Here is an 18,986-nt window from a genome sequence, read left to right on the forward strand (position 1 = left end):
TCTACCTGTTAAGAATACGACATTTTAGACGTCTTACTTTTTTCATTGCTTTTTTTACAGGGTAAAATAAAAATTCTTCCTAATATTAAAAAAGGATAATTTTGCATTACGTAAAAAAAGTATATAACGATAATGAAATATATTAAAGTTAACTTATAATAGTTTGTAATTGTATTTGTAACAATATATTTATAGATTCCCTGTTATTTGATATCATCCGTTTCCGGTGTATGCTGTTATATCAGGGATAAATATATACACAAAAATTCCTCCAACAAATTTTTATTATTTACCGTGGTCAAAACATATTAAAAAATCTTATTTTAAAAAATGTAAATATAACGAAATAAATTATATTGAAGTTTCTATTTACCCATGTACATTTCTACCTCGTGCACCTCGTGCACACACACACAGTTCTTCAGTCATTATTTGAATTTCAGAGTGTATTGACACGTCATACTACGCGTTAGTTAGATACAAAGAAAAGTGAAAAATAATAAAAAATTTAATATTCAATGTGAAAACTTCAAATGGAATTATATTAATACAATAAAATAAAGTGATAAATATTATTTGCATAGTTATAAAAAAAAAGAAGAAAGAAACAAAGTCTTAGTCAAGTGTCAACACAAGAAGATCTAATTCTGTTCTGTACTGTCGTCCGAAAAAAATTATTGTAGTCTATTGTTTTGAGTGAATGTCATAAGAGTACATACACGTCAAAATAATAGGCTATGTTTTCTATTTCGGAAGGCAGTACACATAATCATTTACTGTATATTAAGGTAAGGATTTTGTAATAATTTGTAAATATAAAGTGATAAGTCTGTTCGTTATAACTTAATTATTCTTATTTTGCCTTTTGGTAATTTCAATTTTAAACGCACAGATTTTATACTGTGAATAATTCGGCAAGCTCCATACTTTGTTTTTAATTATGTTTATTTTTTATTTTTTTATATCGTTCCAAAATTACAAAGTATCGGGTGTGTTTTATCGATAAGTCTTACCTAAAAATATTGAATCCCTGTGTTCGAAAAGAATTTCCGTGCATTTTTTTACGTCGTTCAGAACGGCTCGGCTCCACATTAGTTAAAAGTGAGTTTTTACAGTAATAATATGATTTAACGGTCTATTTCCTTAAATTAAACTTAAAAACCATATGTTACCAAATATACACACATCCGCAGCCGTATTTCTAGATTCGGCTCCGCGTTTTTTTTGCGTTGAAACTCGGTTTTAAATGTACGCTCATATTAAACCTGATTATCAAGCTGTTTTTAAACAAATTTACTTACAATTTTGCTTAGACTCTTATATATTCGCATTCTGATAATTCAGTTCTGACATTAATGTCCGTATTTTTTTTACATTTTAACAACAAATTTTTATGTGACCTAATTATCCGATTGGTCTGATTTTTGGTTTACTGATGTTTGAATGTACAATAATATAAGCGAAGCGGCAAGTACGCATTTTTATTTTTTTCCATCACCCTTTAATTGAAATTCAAATTTATTTTTGGATATTTAGTATTTACTTTCATTTGATGTCCAACTTATTTACTCTAGAACCTCGAGCAAGAGACCATCCACGCATAAAGACACAAGACAAGTATGATTTGAGTAATGTTTTTGGCTTCGCTACTTATTGATTATTCATCCTTGTTAAATTAAATAACAATACTGCAAAAAAAAAAATATATCAATAAACAGTTTTTTGGGTTTTATTACAACATTTATTTTATAATGGTAATGATACAGATATTTAAAAAACACAAAATTATTTCATTAAATTATTTGTTTTACTTTACTTCTACTTTATTTCTTTCCAACATAATTAATATGATAAACATATTTACAAAAATTATTTCACTTTTCCAGTTCCTTGGTTGCTGTCTTCTTGGTAACTTTTACCTGCCTATCCCAAAATGCTTGGGACTTCTTGGGGACTAGCTTGTTCATCTTCAAGAACATGATGGCGTGGATGGTTTCTTTCTCTAGGTTATACCGCCTCGATGAGTAAACTAATTTGAGGTGTGAGAAAATTCTCTCACACCTCGCATTAGAAACAGGTAAGTTGTTGAAGTTGGTCATCAAACTGACAAGTCCAGGTGGATAACATATCTTCTCTGCAACATGTTCATACCTGGCAGTAAGCATCCTGTGGGTTGCGGTCATTGCTCCTTGTTTGTACAGTTTCTGGCGTTCTTCAACATCGAAATCCTTGGACTTAGATTTTTTGACTTTCGCAATTTCCTCCTTTATCTTAGCGACTTCACGTTGGTAACCGTATGTCAAGGCATGCAACTTGGATTCTTCTATGTTACTCCAATCCTTCAGCCCAGCTTTCAGGTGTTTCTTCATGACGTCCAGGGGATCCTTCTGTTTGTCACGTTGTTCTTTCTTTTTCTTCTTGGCTGCTGCTTGAGCCTGAATTTCTTTGAACTCTTGTTGTTTGTTCCAAAACATCTTTTGGATGGGTGTCATCATGCCTGTAATACATAAATATAATTAATAAAAATGATAATTGAATTATTTAACTAATGTTATTATTATTATCTATTTTAATTAATATTGTATATCTTTACCTGTGGGAGGTGCAGTTTCTGGAGATTCGTACTCGTCAGCTTCGGAATCCTCATTGTCGGCATCCGCATTAGCTCTACGCAGGTCGGCCTCTTCATCTGCCTTTTCTTCAGGACTTAGGTTGGCTCTCAGTGAGATTCGGTGTAGCCGTTCACCCAACAACCTACAATTTTTGGGTGCTTGTTGTAAAATTGTTTTTGCTTCATCCTGTGTCACCGTAAAGCTTTGTGTGCCACTCGCAATCATTTCCAAATGACTGCGTGACAGGGGGTGTAGGTAGAGACAGACTTGCCATCCTGCATTAGTACGGACAATCTTGTTAACTCTCAGGTGAAGGAACTTGAATACACGTCTAGCGAATAAGTTGCCAGGCATACTTGTCCGTAGGGTAAAGAACACCGTATCCAGCATGGTGAACATCTGGACGATTGTGGCCTCATGGGCTTGTGCAGGAATTGTCAGCATGGTATCCACACACTCCAACACTTCCAGGACTTCTCTGAGGGCAAGAACCTGGTCAGGTGTTGGCCACAGATTGTCAAACTTCTTGTTGACTAAAATAAAAATTAAAAATTAAAAATTAAAAATTAATTCTATTGATATATACAGTTCTAATTTTTAATTAAGGGAACGAGAGAAGAAATAATTTATTTAGTTTAAATTTTAATAAACTTCTATTTGTTACCTTTCTCTTTTGTTTAATTAAGGGACAGAGAGAAATTTAAATTGGTAATTTTGTTAGTTTTAAATTGTTGTTTAAATTATAATTAACTTTTTTGGGTTTACCTTTCTGATCCTGCACGGATTTTTTCACCTTCTGAAGTAGTGGTTTGTTGTCAAACAACTCTAAGAACCGCTTTATCATGTTCATTCTGGAGCTCCATCTCGTCTCCACGTATCTGGTAAGCATACGTTGTCCACTCTCTACCAAAATGCGACGCAGCTTCTTGTTATTCATAATTTTACTGACCAGCTTTGCCAGGTTAATTATGGTTCTGTTGTACCCCTTCCCTTTCTAAAAAAATATAATATTTGTTAATTTTCACGTTTTTGTATAATTTATTATTTAACTTTTTAAGTTACTGTATAAGTTATTTAGTTGGTTCTATTAATCATTTAATTAATTTACTTACAACTTTGGCAGCCTGCTTCAACGCCAACTCCACTTGGTGGTTGAGGCAAACACCTCCCACTATAAGTCCACATTTCTGCTCATCACATTTCATTGTTCTTTGGATGTTCTCTTCTATTAGTTTCCCGAAATTTGTGATTGCTGAAAAGAAATAATTTAATAAATTAATATAATTTAGTTAAATGCATTTCGTGAAACTACCCCTGTAAATCATTAAATGTAATTCATTGAATTTTTTGGGAATGAATTTAATTTAACTTTACTTACCCTCTCTTTGTTGTGGATCTTTGATGGCGATGGACCTGTAGAAAATCGCACTTGATATGCCGCCATCGCCGCCATCGCCTTGTCTTGTTCCTGCCAGGGTTTCTTCATCTCCATCCTGACCCTCACCTTCGGCTTCTACAACACCATCCTCAACCTCATCTAAATCTTCTATAAACAAATCCAACGGGATTTCATCTTCACTATCAGCCTCAGGTGTGTCTTCCTTATCACTATCATCATCACTGACTCCCTCATGGTTCATGAAACTTGTATACTCTGTGGGGGTTTTCCCGTGCTCTTCATTGAGTATCTTGACGGACTAAAGAATGAAAAATAAATTAATGATTTACTTTCTAATGGTATTGTTTTATAATATTAATTCTCGTATTCATTCAAATATTCATCTAAAAAAACTGGTTTTATCTTACAATTGTACATTTTACATCCGCGGAAAGCCATTTAAAATACGATGCGAGAAAAAACTATTAAATAGTTATGATTTTATAATTATAATTTATAATTTTTCATTACCTTTACACAGTTGGCAGCCGAGTCGGATGTGGAGCTGAGAAGTTGATAATGCTCAAGCCCAAACCTTTTCAACAGTTCTTCGAAATATTCGTAGATGCTGCGGCCGGAAGCATCGGGTTTAGGCATCTAAACATAAGTAATTAATCAAATTATCATTTAGGTATTTGTGGTCATTCTAAATTTCTAAGAATTAATTTTAAACTTATACCTGTTCACAGGCGAGCAACAATTCTTTGGGACCGTCTGCATCGGTATAGTTTGCAGTTACTGAAAAATTAGTAATTCTTTTATATTATTCATTCATAATAGTTTACTTTACTTTATTTAATTCAGGTTATGTAGCTGCTGCAGTTGTAATTGCATTAATAAATAATAATAGTTTATTTATTTTATTTAGGTTACCTGCAATGAAGTCGGTGTGGTGAACATTGCCGAAGTCGAAGGAAAGGTGCAAACCTGCGGAAACAAAGATAATATTGATTATTTAAAATAATTAAATATTAACATTTTTTCCGCAGGTGTGCACCTTTCCTTCGATTTCGGCAATGTACACACCCGCGGAAGTGAAGATAATTTAAATTAATTATTTGTTATTTCTTTCAGATTTTGAAATTATTTAGTAATGTTTTAGTTTATAAATTATAATACTTAATAGTTAATAGTTATTAATACCTTTATTTTCTAAAATCTTCTTGAAGGATTCCATGTAATACTTGTGCTGCCCCTGCAGCCAGTTATGAAGCTGTTTGCTGGTGGGTGCATCCTGCTTCTTGCCTTTCTCAAGTAAACCGACCTGCTTGGCGACGATATGGTCAAAGGCATTGGCATCCGTATCCTTAAAGCGAATTTTTTAAAGTTAGTATGTTTTTCAACCTATTTTTAAAAAATACACTATTCTAACTGACATGAAGATATATTTCGATTTTAGCAATCATTTTCAATTAATTTTGTTTAAAAAAATATAGGTATGAGACATTAGATAACAGCAAATATGATCAAAAATATTAAACATACATTTACCTTAAAGCGAAGGAAACTTTCATTATTAACCAGTTTTCCTGTTATGTGGCGCAGCGCTTCTAGGGCAGTGACGTATATTTTGACTTCATGGATAACTTCAGCATCTGCCTGGGCCTGTTGAAACTTCCTCTGAAAGCTGGCCAGGTTCACTCCCTTCCTATACTCTCGGTAAACATCTCTGTGGTCAATGATCCAGTGACGGCTAAACCTCCTAAACAGGTAAGCAATTAATATTATTTTTTTTAGCAAAGCTACTCTATAATTCACCTTGTCTGTCAGTATATATTTTTAATCAATGTTTATGAATACTTAATACCAGTGTTCTGGAGCCGGGAGCAGCAACATTTTTTGTGGAGCCGGATCCGGAGCCGTATTTTTTGTTAAAAACGGCTCCGGCTCCGGACTAGGTAAAAATGATTTTTTAAAGTAATATTATAATTTGGCAACGGTCTATTTCCATATAATAAACTGAAAAACTATTGTTACTTAACAAATAGACACACATCCTTCTACTTTTATATAGCTTTAATCAAATAAAAGCAAAATATTTTATATTATTTATCTTATTTTATCAAATTCAATAATGGAAAAAAATTGATATATTAATTTTAAGGTAGGAGCCGGAGCTGGAGCCGGAGCCGGGAGCCGTATTTCCAAATACGGCTCCCCGGAGCCGGAGCCGCATCAAAATTATACGGCTCCGGCACGTTGCGTTAATACATCATGTTATTTTATGTCAACTTAATATTATTACCTAAGAAGGTTAGTTTCTTGCAGTATAAATCTCTCTAATGGTTTTCCCTCTTTGGGGTATTCTTTCACGTGGTATGTGCCATCCCAGGTATGGAAGTTACAGTATTTGCACCCCCGCCCCCACGGGGTCTTATTCTGACCCTTTCCAGGGTAGTTGGGGATCATGTAAGCATGATCTTCAAGCACTTTAACCAAGTAGACATAAACCTGAAGTAATTTTAATTTTATTAAACATTTTATTTAATAATCTCACACCTGTAACTCTTTTTTTAGTTGTGTTCCTTTCTTGACTTTTAGTTTTGCTTTCAAAAAGTGTCACTTTTGCCCCCCCCCCCCCCCCTCTACATTTTATTATTATTTTTAGTATTTATGTTTGTACCTTATCACCATTACTATATGTTATCCTCTTCCCATCAAGGCGGTCATAGAGCGAGTGTGTGTCCCCTTGTACTGTACCCACGCAGTCTAGGTAATCAATAGAACAGTTAATTTAATATATTATAGGTAAAGTAAAACAAACTAGTATTCTAGAAATTTATGTATTTACGGTTGAGATTGTATGGTTATTAATTATAAATATAATATAATGTATTTTATTTAAGTACAGACAAATAGACATCCTGTCAATTAAATTTTTAATGTTACTACCTATGTTATTGATATTAATTATACTAATTTAAGCTTACCTCTGATGAACATATGTTCCGTACTGTCACTGTTCATCTTGGGTTTATTCTTGGATCCTTTTGTACGGCCACCTCTCCCTTTTGGCTTTTCTCCAGCTGGGGATGACTGTGCTGAAGAAGGTGTGTCTCCAGCTGGTGTTGTAGGTGTGGCTGCGGCTTTAGGTGTGGCTGTTGTACTTGTACGGCCACCTCTCCCTTTTGGCTTTTCTCCAGCTGGGGATGACTGTGCTGAAGAAGGTGTGTCTCCAGCTGCGGCTTTAGGTGTGGCTGTTGTACTTGTAGGTGATGGAGACGGCGGCGGCGTTACGTTGAGTGGGCGCATTGGTGATGTATCTGGTGTTGTTTGTGAAGCTGGTTGTGGGCTTGCTGGTTTTGACCTTAAAATAATTAATTAATATTATTTTTCCCTTGCCCTCTGGACAAAATATAAAAATTATTTGGCTACTTGTTTTTTTTACCTCGATTGGGGAGAAGGTTTTGGGGGTGAAGTTGGATTTTCAGGTTCTGGGCTGTCAGGTTTTGACCTTAAAAAATTTTAATTATTAATTAATATTATTTTTCCCTTGCCCTCTGGACAAAATATAAAAATTATTTGGCTACTTGTTTTTTTTACCTCGATTGGGGAGAAGGTTTGGGGGGTGAAGTTGGATTTTCAGGTTCTGGGCTGTCAGGTTTTGACCTTAAAAAAATAGCCTATTATTTTAATTATTAATTAATATTATTTTTCCCTTGCCCTCTGGACAAAATATAAAAATTATTTGGCTACTTGTTTTTTTTACCTCGATTGGGGAGAAGGTTTGGGGGGTGAAGTTGGATTTTCAGGTTCTGGGCTGTCAGGTTTTGACCTTAAAAAAATAGCCTATTATTTTAATTATTAATTAATATTATTTTTACCTTGCCCTCTGGACAAAATAAAAAAAAATTATTTGGCTACTTGTTTTTTTTACCTCGATTGGGGAGAAGACTCTGTTCTTCTTTTCTTGACCCTTGGAGGTGAACACAACTTTGTTATTATTCGCTTGCGTTGTGGATCAGCTATTTTTGAAGTGACTGGAGTGCAACTGAAATTAAATAAATAAATAAATTTTCAATTTCTCTGGTTCTTTTTAGAACCCACCAAATTTACCAAATTTGGGATTATATTCTAAAAAAAAATGGCCTCTCTTGGTGTGTAGAGCACCGAGAGTTGCTGAACATGGAAGGAATGCGCCCCGGAGGATGGATGGAGGACCCAACCTAACCTGACCAAAAGTAAGTAAGGATATTTTTTTAACATTTACCTACCCTAAGATAAAGGAACCCACTACTTTTCATAATCCCATTTATTATAATTTTATTAGGGGTATGCATTTGAGCTTAATAGTAAATAAAAAGTAAAAATACGACGAAACCCACTAATTTTATAAGGGGTAGTTTCACGAAATGCATTTGAGCTTAATAAATAAAAAGTTACTGTAAAAATCCCATTTCTATACTTTTTTTAGCATGGGTAGATGCACTTCGTGAAACTACCCCTTTTAGTTTTTTTATAACATTATTAAATATAAAATGAAAATATTATTATTACCTAATGTTATCACTGGGGGTTATTTTTTTTGTGGGGGTCCCCAACCCCTCCTTCTCCTCCAACATTACCGACCCTGGAGTGCAACTGAAAATTAAATAAATAAATAACATTTACCTACCCTAAGATAAAAAGTTACTACTTTTCATAATCCCATTTATTATAATTTTATTAGGGGTATGCATTTGAGCTTAATAGTAAATAAAAAGTAAAAATACGACGAAACCCACTAATTTTATAAGGGGTAGTTTCACGAAATGCATTTGAGCTTAATAAATAAACTTCGTGAAACTACCCCTTTTAGTTTTTTTATAACATTATTAAATATAAAATGAAAATATTATTATTACCTAATGTTATCACTGGGGGTTATTTTTTTGGGGGGGGACCCCAAACCCTCCTTTTCCTCCAACATATCAAGGTCAACCTCATCCAAAATATCGGGTATTCTTGCATCGGGGATCGTCTTACGTTCACGCAAACTACGAGTACGCGTAACTGAAGAGTCAGGCATAGCTTGGACAACCTCACTGTCATCATCGTCACCTATAACTTTATTAGAGTCAGGCTCAGCCATTCTCTAACGATGTTGTAACTGAACTAAAACTAAAAAAAAAGATTAATATTAATTATGACTTTATGACTTTAAGCCTAAGGTGGTGAGAATGGCCAGGTTACCGCTTACATTGGATGATTGGGGGAAGAAAAGGGTTAACAACTTAACAGTAACTCCACCCATAATTTTATTTTTTGGAATAGTAAGGGATAAAATAAACACACATAAAAGAAAGTGTGGGGGGGGGGGGGTATAACTATAATCCGTATCCAATTACTACGAAGTACGAGGGAAATCATGGGATGTGTTGGAAAATATTTATATGACATGTAAGACTAAGAATTCTCCTAATTTCCCCTTGAGGAGGGGGGAGGATTTGATGCTTAATCTGCAGAAGGGGTAATTTAACACTTAATTTACCCTCCGTAAAAGATTAAAGATTAAAAGATTAAAGATTATTTGAAACCTGCCCCACCCCCCTTTTTCAACACTTCTTATTTGAATATAATTATATGTAATCTTTTTTTCTCCACCCATCATAACGTAATGGTTAGGAGGAGGGGGGGGGGGGGGGAACCAACAAGATTTAATTTGGATTTAATACGATGAAATTTTAGTAAATAAATTAGCCGTTAGAGGCTGGATATTTCAAATTGTTTTTCAATTTATACTTAAGTTTCATCATTCATTGGTAAGAAAAGTTAAAAATTATATTTCAAGTTTTAGAAACCTATTTTTAAGAAAAGTTACATTTGAGATGAATAGAATTAAAAAAGTATTCGGTAATGTAGACAAACAAAATTGCTTCATAGTTACATATTGGAAGTTACATAACATTCAAGGATTACCATTGACATTGTCAGCTTTGAGGTCACTTTATGAAGGCTTTTTGGCCAATTATAGAATAGATTGATGATAATGATATGATGAATATCTGTATCATTTCATATCTTTTAAAAACAAAGTTTTATACCAACGTTTTCTTTTTGGTTTGCTCAACAATTTTGGGGAATTTTGGGACTTGGTTGCTTCATTAAGTTGAGTGTAAAAACGTTTCAACTATGAATTGTTATTTACAAAAGGGGTAATTTTGTGCATCATCATTGGGAGTGTACATCAATTTATCGGCCATTATAATATAAGGTTATAATTTATAAAGGTGTCATATATATAAACCTTTCTTAAAAGTTAAAAAAAAAACTCTCTCCCGTCACCCAGCATTAGTGGAAAATTTTTATAAAGGAAAATTTAAATAAATAAAGGGGGGTTATAATAAAGGTGTCGTCATATATATATTATGGAAAATTTTTATAAAGGAAAATTTAAATAAATAAAGGGATTATTCTTTGTATTTTTTTTTGGGGGGGGGGGGGTTATATTCAAAATCAAGTTCAACCCTTTCTTTTCATATATTCTATGTATAATAAAGGTGTCGTCATATATATATTATGGAAAATTTTTATAAAGGAAAATTTAAATAAATAAAGGGATTATTCTTTGTATTTTTTTGGGGGGGGGGGGGGGGTTATATTCAAAATCAAGTTCAACCCTTTCTTTTCATATAGCAACCCTCCTTAAAAGGGGAGGGGGGGGAGACTAGAGTAAAATAAACAGCCCATTGCCCTTCCCTTTATTTTTGGGGGGGGGACTATAAAGGTGTTAACTGTTACTTACATGTAAAACCCTTTTCCCCCACCCATATATGTTTGGATATTGACCTCTAGGCTCTAAATGCGGATGCCACTTATTTTAAAGGGTATGTAAAGATAAAATTTTTTCATGCTATTAGACTATTAGTATTAACAAATTAAAAATCTTAACATTTTCTAAATAATAAATATCGAAGATTGATTTTACGGCATTAGGTTGGTTTATTCGAAGATTGATTTTACGGCATTAGGTTGGTTTATAAAGATAATTTACATTTTACAAATTTGTAATTTAAAGTTAAATAGTAGGTTGGCGACGAACGAGAGATGGGCCAGCCAACTTCAAGTTACTTGGATACTAAGGGGAGAAGAAACGGCGGCGCAACCGCCGAAAACTGCCGAGAAAAGGCAAAATAAATTTCAGCGGCTTATCGGAAGGTAATGAGGAAATTACATTTTTGCATACAACCCCTTTATTTTAATGGCTTTCTCTACCTTTTGACCGCCTTTCTCTTTGTTTTAATGCGTAATTAGTTTTTATATACGCATAAAATAAACTTATAAAGTTAATTATTTTTTAATATTTGATTTTGCAGTGTTTTTATACGTATATTGTGAACGTTTTGATGAAATTGAATTGAAATTGAAATTAATTATATCTGCATTTGCATTATGAAAAATAAAATACTAATTATTAAATTATTATTTCAGTATAAATATCCGAACGAATAATGAAATCTAGAGTACCCAGCAGCACGAAACGAAGGAGCCAGCGAATACTTGAACGACGTCAACAACTTGACCCAGGTATAATATATATTGAATTCTATTTATTTTTAGTTATTTATTTATTATGATGTAGTTACGTACGATTTAGAAAGCGAAGCAACTCTATAATCATTACCAGAATGTCCGTAAATCCATAACCATAACCATAAACAATTATAAACATGACATTATACAAGTGTTAATGTCCGTTTGTCCTACCTTTTCAGAGCTTCGCTTTTATGGATGTTGTCATCCTTGTTTTTATAGTTATAACTTATTCCACCAAGTGTAATATAATGAATAAATAATCCTTATACTAAAGGATCTCGCTAACCGATGAACCGATCGGGTTCTCCTTTTTACCTTTTTAAAAGCGAAGCTTTTCTATAATTATGGTCGGTCCGTCCGATTTAGAAAGCGTAGCAACTCTATAATCATTACCAGAATGTCCGTACGTCCATTTTAAACATGTTGATTTTTCGTCCGAGATAGTTAGCTTTTATTCGTTAATTTAGGCATGTTAGAATTGTCCTATCGATTTCAAACTTTGCATGATGTAGTTACGTACGATTTAGAAAGCGAAGCAACTCTATAAGCATTACCAGAATGTCCGTATGTCCCTTTTAAACATGTTGATTTTTCTACTTTTATAACAACAAAATTTTATGTGATCTAATTATCCGTTTGATCTGGTTTTTGGTATATTGATTCCTTGGACAACAAAGAATAATATTATAAGCGAAGCAACTCTATAATTAAGTCCTAGAAATGTAAGTATGACCATAAACATTATCCTGTATGAAGCAGTTTTCCAACAAATTTACTTAAAATTTTGCTTCGACTCTATACATTTATAATTTATTAAGGTGTCGCTGTTCCTCTTCCTGTTCCTGTTGAGGCCCCCCTCCGAGATGATCCGGTTGTGGCTGCTATTGCACCCCAGCCTGATGACCAGCGTCGAGTTCGACGACAACGACGCCGTAATGCTGCAAGACAATTAGGTAGGTATTATATATAATACGTTTGTCCAGTAACCTTACTCTAAAATAATAAATTCACCTTTTGGAATTAATTTAATTAATTAATTGCGTTGAGATATTTTATGGTTTGGAAAAAATAACCATTTATTTTAAATTAATAGTAAATATCATACAGAATTGCTTACATGATTATTATAAAACAAGGATGAAAACATCCATAAAAGAGAAGCTCCAAAAAATGCGTCAAAAAATCTAAGCTGGATCTTTAATTAAAATGTATTTTTTTTGGCTTTTATGGAACTAATTGTAATCTACAGAAGGGAAAATCACTGGGGATGTACATCGATCTATCGACCACCCTCCTGAGAGATTTTAATTTTAATTTTGATTTAATTTATTAAGGTCAACAGGTTATCCAACAGATGGGGAACAACAATAATGTCAATGTTCCCCATCAACCACCACAACCGGACCATCCTCAAGAGCCGGACCACCCTCAACAGCAGGACGACCCTCCAGAGCCCCTTCCCGACAACAATCCACCTCCCCCACCCCCGCCACAGCAAGAACGTCAACCTCAACGTGGTCGTGTTGCACCTATTTTCAATTTGACAATAGGTGCGCCCGCCACAGTAAATATCAACAATAATACATTTCAATTCTATTGATTATTGTTGATATTTACTGTTAATTTATTGTTATTTTGTGTTGTTATCCCCACCCCCCCCCCCCCCCCCGACTAAATGACTGGATTAGGTTAGGCTAGGTTAGGTTATATGGCTAGGGGGCCGAGCGCCCGCGGTTATTTTTATTGGTGGGGGGGGGGGATAAAAATTGTAAAAATCTATTTTGTATTTTGTATATACTATTTTTGATATATTTACTTTATTTACTAGAATTCCAATTATCCCCCCCCCCCCCCCCCCCCCCGACTAAATGACTGGATTAGGTTAGGCTAGGTTAGGTTATATGGCTAGGGGGCCGAGCGCCCGCGGTTATTTTTATTGGTGGGGGGGATATTTTCAAATTTTGTATATACTATTTTTGATATATTTATACTTTATTTACTAAATTTGCAGATTTTTTAAAGGGGTAGTTTCACGAAATGCATTTAAACTTAATTTAGTGAACCGCATATTTTATCCTGGTTAAATGGTTAAACTACATTTATATGGCATATATTTGAAAAAATTTCAATTTTCTACCACATAGTTTTTAAAATGTCAAGACTTGAAAATCGTCTTTTTAAATTGCATATATCACAAAAAAGACAATTTTAAGGTCTTGATATTTTAAAAACTACGTGGTAGAAAATTGAATTCATTTCAAATATATGCCATATAAATGTAGTTTACCCATTTAACCAGGATAAAATATGCGGTTCACTAAATTAAGTTCAAATGCATTTCGTGAAACTACCCCTTTTCTTTAGTTTTAATATTTTCATTTAATTTTTTTTTCAATTTCATTGTTTCATTTTTTAGTAGCAAATCTACTTTATATTTCTAAATGTAAATATGTCTGTCTGTCTGTCTGTTTTTTTTTCGTTTTTCAATTTCATTGTTTCATTTTCATTTTGTATTTCATAAATTCATTTCATATTCATATTCGTGATAAAAATAAATGTGATAAGAAACTCGAAATAATACACTTTTTTATTCATTCTTATGGTCGGTCCGTCCGATTTAGAAAGCGTAGCAACTCTATAATCATTACCAGAATGTCCGTACGTCCATTTTAAACATGTTGATTTTTCGTCCGAGATAGTTAGCTTTTATTCGTTAACGATGCAAGAAATAGCTATTGATAATTTTAAATACGTGGAACGCTTACCTAACCTACCTAAGTTTTATCAAATAACTATATCAAACGTCTCTCTTCCTTCCTTGGATACAAACGGCTGCGCCCCTAGCATTTAGAGGCTCTATATTCGAACCTACCTACCTACCTACCTAAGTATATCAAATAACTATATCAAACGTCTCTCGAGTCTCTTCCTTGGATACAAACGGCTGCGCCCCTAGCATTTAGAGGCTCTATATTCGAAGGGATATGAAAGGGCAGAAAAATAGCCTAAAACCATCTAAGGACCTATACGAAGCTGTACTGTAAAGGAGAACCATATAGGTTCAGTGGTTAGCGAGATCCTTAGCTACAGACAAACAGAGCTTACTTCTTTATAAGTTTACTAGCGGCCTCTAATGGCACTTTAAATGTTTTTGTTTGTTAAAGTTAATACTATAGCTATTGATAATTTTAAATTTATGTCTTCAATTCAAAGTTAAAATAAGTACACAAATAAAACCATCTAAGGACCTATACGAAGCTGTACTGTAAAGGAGAACCATATAGGTTCAGTGGTTAGCGAGATCCTTAGCTACAGACAAACAGAGCTTACTTCTTTATAAGTTTACTAGCGGCTACGCCCCTAGAGGCCTCTAGTGGCACTTTAAATGTTTTTGTTTGTTAAAGTTAATACTATAGCTATTGATAATTTTAAATTTATGTCTTCAATTCAAAGTTAAAATAAGTACACAAATAAAACCATCTAAGGACCTATACGAAGCTGTACTGTAAAGGAGAACCATATAGGTTCAGTGGTTAGCGAGATCCTTAGCTACAGACAAACAGAGCTTACTTCTTCAATTATAATTCAAATTATAGAGCAGCATCGCAATTACAAATTAAATTAAATAAAAATAAGAAAATTATTTTTCATAGTTTTATTATTATAGCATATATATGTCAAGTTATGTTATTTATGTGGAATCTAACTAAATATTCACAGGAATGCGATCTCAACTCAATCGATAATGATCACTGACTCATCAGAGTCATCACCTTCACCTTCGCTCGCGCCACCTTCGTGTTCCAGAACTTCCAGGATGGCGTCAATATCTCCATCATCGGAAGATGGATTTACATCGCCGGAGATATCGGGATATTCGTCTTCATCTGATGATAGATCTACTGTGCCATCTAATCCTATCGCACGGTCATAGACAGCTAACGCCTGGATAACGTCGTCACGGTAACCGTTGCATTTTGCTTCCATTTGCTGCAGAACAAGTTGGTTTTGTTCGCGTGTACGCTGAGAAGATGGAAGGGCTTGGTGAAGGAATTGGTATATACCAATTCCTTCACTAAATAGTCTGATCGCCTGCATATTCCGAACACTCTGAAACCCCGACCTGTAAAGCAGGTTAGATATATCTTTAAAAGATCTGTGAAGGACCTGATAATGGGCGTACCATCCAGGCATCAGGTCGGGGTATAAACTTGGTTCTGGATCTGTACAGGTAAGTGTACGGGGGAAGTAAGGAACCAAGTCATCCATCGCTACCGGCTTGCGCCTGCGCCCAACTGTGACTCTCTGTCCTTGTTCCGCCATAATAACGATAGCAAAAATAAAACAAATGTTCAAATGTTGTCACTTCAAAGGTCTGTAAGCAAATGAAATTTCAAGGAATCATTAATTACCCCCTACAAATTTTTCTTTGTTGTTGGTTTCCAAGAAATTATTAAGATTTATAATATTCTAGATATCTTCAATATGTGTGAAATATTTTTAACAAGGATGACAATATCCATTAAAGCAAAACATTAACATAAATGCATTAGTATAATCAAAATTATAAGTAAGTATTCTGTCTATAAGTATAAATTATATAAATACTAACATACTGACGTCTATAACCAACACAAATTATAGAAAAGCTTCGCTAATTCCTAGTATTTTGAATTTTCCATATGTTTTGTTTTGTTTTGTTTCTTGGGGGGGGGGGGGGGGGACATTAACATAAATGCATAAGTATAATTATAAAGTAAGTATTCTGTCTATAAATTATATAAAATAGTAATACTAACTGACGTTTATAACCAACACAAATTATAGAAAAGCTTCGCTAATTCCTATTTTCCATATGTTTTGAATTGTTAACTTATTTCTTGGGGAGGGGGGGGGGGGAGGGGTCAATATTTGTATCGTAAGTTGTAATGTAACGGTCAACCTTCAAATAGGGGAGGGGTGAGACTACACTAGTATAATAAATTATAATCTTACCCACTCCCCAAGTTAAAAATTAATCGTGACCCCCCCCCCCCCTCTCATATATATAAACATAGTGAAAATGAAATTATAAGAATCCTTGTTACTCTATAATTAAGGTATGTCCATACGTCCCTCCGTCCGAGTCTTTTTACGGAAATACACTATATTGTTATATATAGAAAAAGATTGTTATAAATGTGTTTTTTATCACGTATTTTACAATTTTTTTGTCCATTTTCACCGCTCATTATGAATATGGGCGGAGTGGTAATGCGCGCCCCCCCCCCCCCCTAGATATACCACACTTTTCTGGGATCTTGCTGCGTCAAGTATCAACTGTTGGGAATATCAAAGGATGACTCCATGCAAAATTTGAGCCGGATCCGGCCTAAACCGGCCGTGAATTTTATAAAAAACCGGTTTTTTCCGGTTTTTAGGGGGTATCTGTAAATCGATTCAGCTGGAGCAAAACCGGTTGGAGGTACAAAAAATTTTACTTCACATGAAATTTAGCCAATGCAATTGCCTACAAAAATGTACTTCATCATCAACTTGATTGGACAACTCTTTCCCCTCCTAAATGTCCATTAAAACCTCGGAAACGGCAAAAATCGCCAAAAATCACGCCTTCGGCGGCGAATAACGGCTAAACGGTCAGTCGGAGGCGAATGAAACATAAATAAAGAAATGTCCGCCTCAAAAAGTTGTTCAATATTAAAGAGATGCTTGAAGTCTCTAAAATGACTCCTTCCCCTCCTTTAAGGGGAAAAACTGAAAAAACGTCATTTTCAAAAGTATGCCCACTTCGTGGGTGTGGGGGGCACTGAACCCGTCACCCCTGGGTCACCAAATATAAAGTCTAGGCGGCTCACATTCCTGAATTTTCACCAAGTGAAAGTCTTGAGTCATTATCTCTTATGAGAAAAAAGTTATTAATGAATTAAAATTTCAAATTGTGATTTTTTGATGGATTTCTTTGATGAAATGACAGGCCGGTCAATTTTTAGGCCATTTTTTGCGGTTTTTGGGCCGTCACGCCCAAACGGTTTGAGATAATCTTACGGGACCTTTTGCCCAACCTAAGTCTGGTTATTTGTGAGGTCTAGGAACAAAAATCAGACTTACGCAAAAGATTATAATAATAATCTTTACACAGAAAAATGGCACTAGGTGAGGGTTTGAGGGGGCAAAATGAGACGACCAGCGATTTTTGACGGCGCGCAGCGACGTCGTGCTTCATCCAATCAGGGATTTTTTTTTCTTAGACCTCACAAATAACCAGACTTAGGTCGGGCAAAAGGTCCCGTGAGATTATCTCAAACCGTTTGGGCGTGACGGCCCAAAAACCGCAAAAAATGGCCTAAAAATTGACCGGCCTGTCATTTCATCAAAGAAATCCATCAAAAAATCACAATTTGAAATTTTAATTCATTAATAACTTTTTTCTCATAAGAGATAATGACACAAGACTTTCACTTGGTGAAAATTCAGCAATGTGAGCCGCCTAGACTTTATATTTGGTGACCCAGGGGTGACGGGTTCAGTGCCCCCCACACTCACGAAGTGGGCATACTTTTGAAAATGACGTTTTTTCAGTTTTTCCCCTTAAAGGAGGGGAAGGAGTCGTTTTAGAGACTTCAAGCATCTCTTTGATATTGAACAACTTTTCTAGGCGGACAGTTCTTTATTTATGTTTCATTCGCCTCCGACTGACCGTTTAGCCGTTATTCGCCGCCGAGGGCGTGATTTTTGGCGATTTTTGCCGTTTCCGAGGTTTTAATGGACATTTAGGAGGGGAAAGAGTTGTCCAATCAAGTTGATGATGAAGTACATTTTTGTAGGCAATTGCATTGGCTAAATTTCATGTGAAGTAAAATTTTTTGTACCTCCAACCGGTTTTGCTCCAGCTGAATCGATTTACAGATACCCCCTAAAAACCGGAAAAAACCGGTTTTTTATAAAATTCACGGCCGGTTTTGGCCGGATCCGGCTCAAATTTTGCATGGAGTCATCCTTTGATATTCCCAACAGTTGATACTTGACGCAGCAAGATCCCAGAAAAGTGTGGTATATCTACCCCCCCCCCATGTAACCCCCTAAAATTGGGGTTGGTGTTGTATGTAATAAATATTAGGAGGTAATAGGATATCTGTTTAGCTCCCCCCCCCCCCAAAAAAATAGGGGGAAAAACATAAATATTAGGAGGGGATAGGACAGTTGACAATAATAAATAATAATCAAAAATCAAAATGCTGAACTGATAAGAAATAATTAATAAACAATTTTAAGTTTAGGCAAATTTAGGATTATGTAATTGTAAATTCAATTGTTTAAGTTTTAACGTTTTTCTATTAGCTTAATGCTTCAAAAGACAACCATACATTGTTCCAAATGGTCTATTTATTATTCATAATTTTAGAGCTTCGCTACTTATGTAT

At 34.6% G+C, this 18,986-nt stretch overlaps 4 protein-coding genes across 5 annotated transcripts in view; 1 reads left to right on the forward strand and 3 right to left on the reverse strand.

Annotated features, from left to right (window-relative positions):
• LOC145329787 (uncharacterized) overlaps positions 1-18,986 on the forward strand; it is a 122,017-nt gene that overhangs the window by 13,124 nt on the left and 89,907 nt on the right. The window lies entirely within an intron of this gene.
• On the reverse strand, positions 388-4,668 carry LOC145329788 (uncharacterized). The gene is made up of 6 exons (XM_080174184.1): positions 4,522-4,668; positions 3,991-4,309; positions 3,725-3,864; positions 3,378-3,606; positions 2,594-3,145; positions 388-2,497 (listed from the first exon to the last, which is right to left on the reverse strand). Exons 1-6 carry the CDS (start codon positions 4,645-4,647, stop codon positions 1,875-1,877), a joined length of 1,989 nt encoding a protein of 662 aa, XP_080030310.1. The 5' UTR covers positions 4,648-4,668; the 3' UTR covers positions 388-1,874.
• LOC145329789 (uncharacterized) lies at positions 5,082-7,474 on the reverse strand. Its single transcript, XM_080174185.1, has 6 exons — positions 7,439-7,474; positions 6,981-7,357; positions 6,674-6,759; positions 6,296-6,501; positions 5,542-5,752; positions 5,082-5,356 (listed from the first exon to the last, which is right to left on the reverse strand). The coding sequence occupies exons 2-6, from the start codon at positions 7,300-7,302 to the stop codon at positions 5,177-5,179; spliced, it is 1,005 nt and encodes a 334-aa protein (XP_080030311.1). The 5' UTR covers positions 7,303-7,357; positions 7,439-7,474; the 3' UTR covers positions 5,082-5,176.
• Positions 7,635-11,971, reverse strand: LOC145329790 (uncharacterized). Its single transcript, XM_080174186.1, has 3 exons — positions 8,895-11,971; positions 8,548-8,631; positions 7,635-8,041 (listed from the first exon to the last, which is right to left on the reverse strand). The coding sequence occupies exons 1-3, from the start codon at positions 9,119-9,121 to the stop codon at positions 7,924-7,926; spliced, it is 429 nt and encodes a 142-aa protein (XP_080030312.1). The 5' UTR covers positions 9,122-11,971; the 3' UTR covers positions 7,635-7,923.

Source organism: Acartia tonsa, chromosome 10 (genome assembly GCF_053477335.1).
Source record: "Acartia tonsa isolate MP-2025a chromosome 10, ASM5347733v1, whole genome shotgun sequence".
Classification (NCBI taxonomy): Eukaryota; Metazoa; Arthropoda; class Copepoda; order Calanoida; family Acartiidae; genus Acartia; species Acartia tonsa.

Excerpts from the sequence above, each read along its gene's own strand:
- LOC145329788 (XM_080174184.1), bottom strand. The coding sequence starts at position 4,647 with ATGCCTAAACCCGATGCTTCCGGCCGCAGCATCTACGAATATTTCGAA. Across the intron at positions 3,607-3,724 it reads TGAAGCAGGCTGCCAAAGTT|AAAGGGAAGGGGTACAACAG; the intron begins GTAAGTAAATTA and ends ATATTTTTTTAG. Across the intron at positions 3,146-3,377 it reads ATCCGTGCAGGATCAGAAAG|TCAACAAGAAGTTTGACAAT; the intron begins GTAAACCCAAAA and ends TTTTTATTTTAG.
- LOC145329789 (XM_080174185.1), bottom strand. The coding sequence starts at position 7,302 with ATGCGCCCACTCAACGTAACGCCGCCGCCGTCTCCATCACCTACAAGT. Across the intron at positions 6,502-6,673 it reads CATATAGTAATGGTGATAAG|GTTTATGTCTACTTGGTTAA; the intron begins GTACAAACATAA and ends AAATTACTTCAG. Across the intron at positions 5,357-5,541 it reads AAAGTTTCCTTCGCTTTAAG|GATACGGATGCCAATGCCTT; the intron begins GTAAATGTATGT and ends ATTCGCTTTAAG.
- LOC145329790 (XM_080174186.1), bottom strand. The coding sequence starts at position 9,121 with ATGGCTGAGCCTGACTCTAATAAAGTTATAGGTGACGATGATGACAGT. Across the intron at positions 8,632-8,894 it reads ACCCCCAGTGATAACATTAG|TTGCACTCCAGGGTCGGTAA; the intron begins GTAATAATAATA and ends TTTAATTTTCAG. Across the intron at positions 8,042-8,547 it reads ACCCCCAGTGATAACATTAG|TTGCACTCCAGTCACTTCAA; the intron begins GTAATAATAATA and ends ATTTAATTTCAG.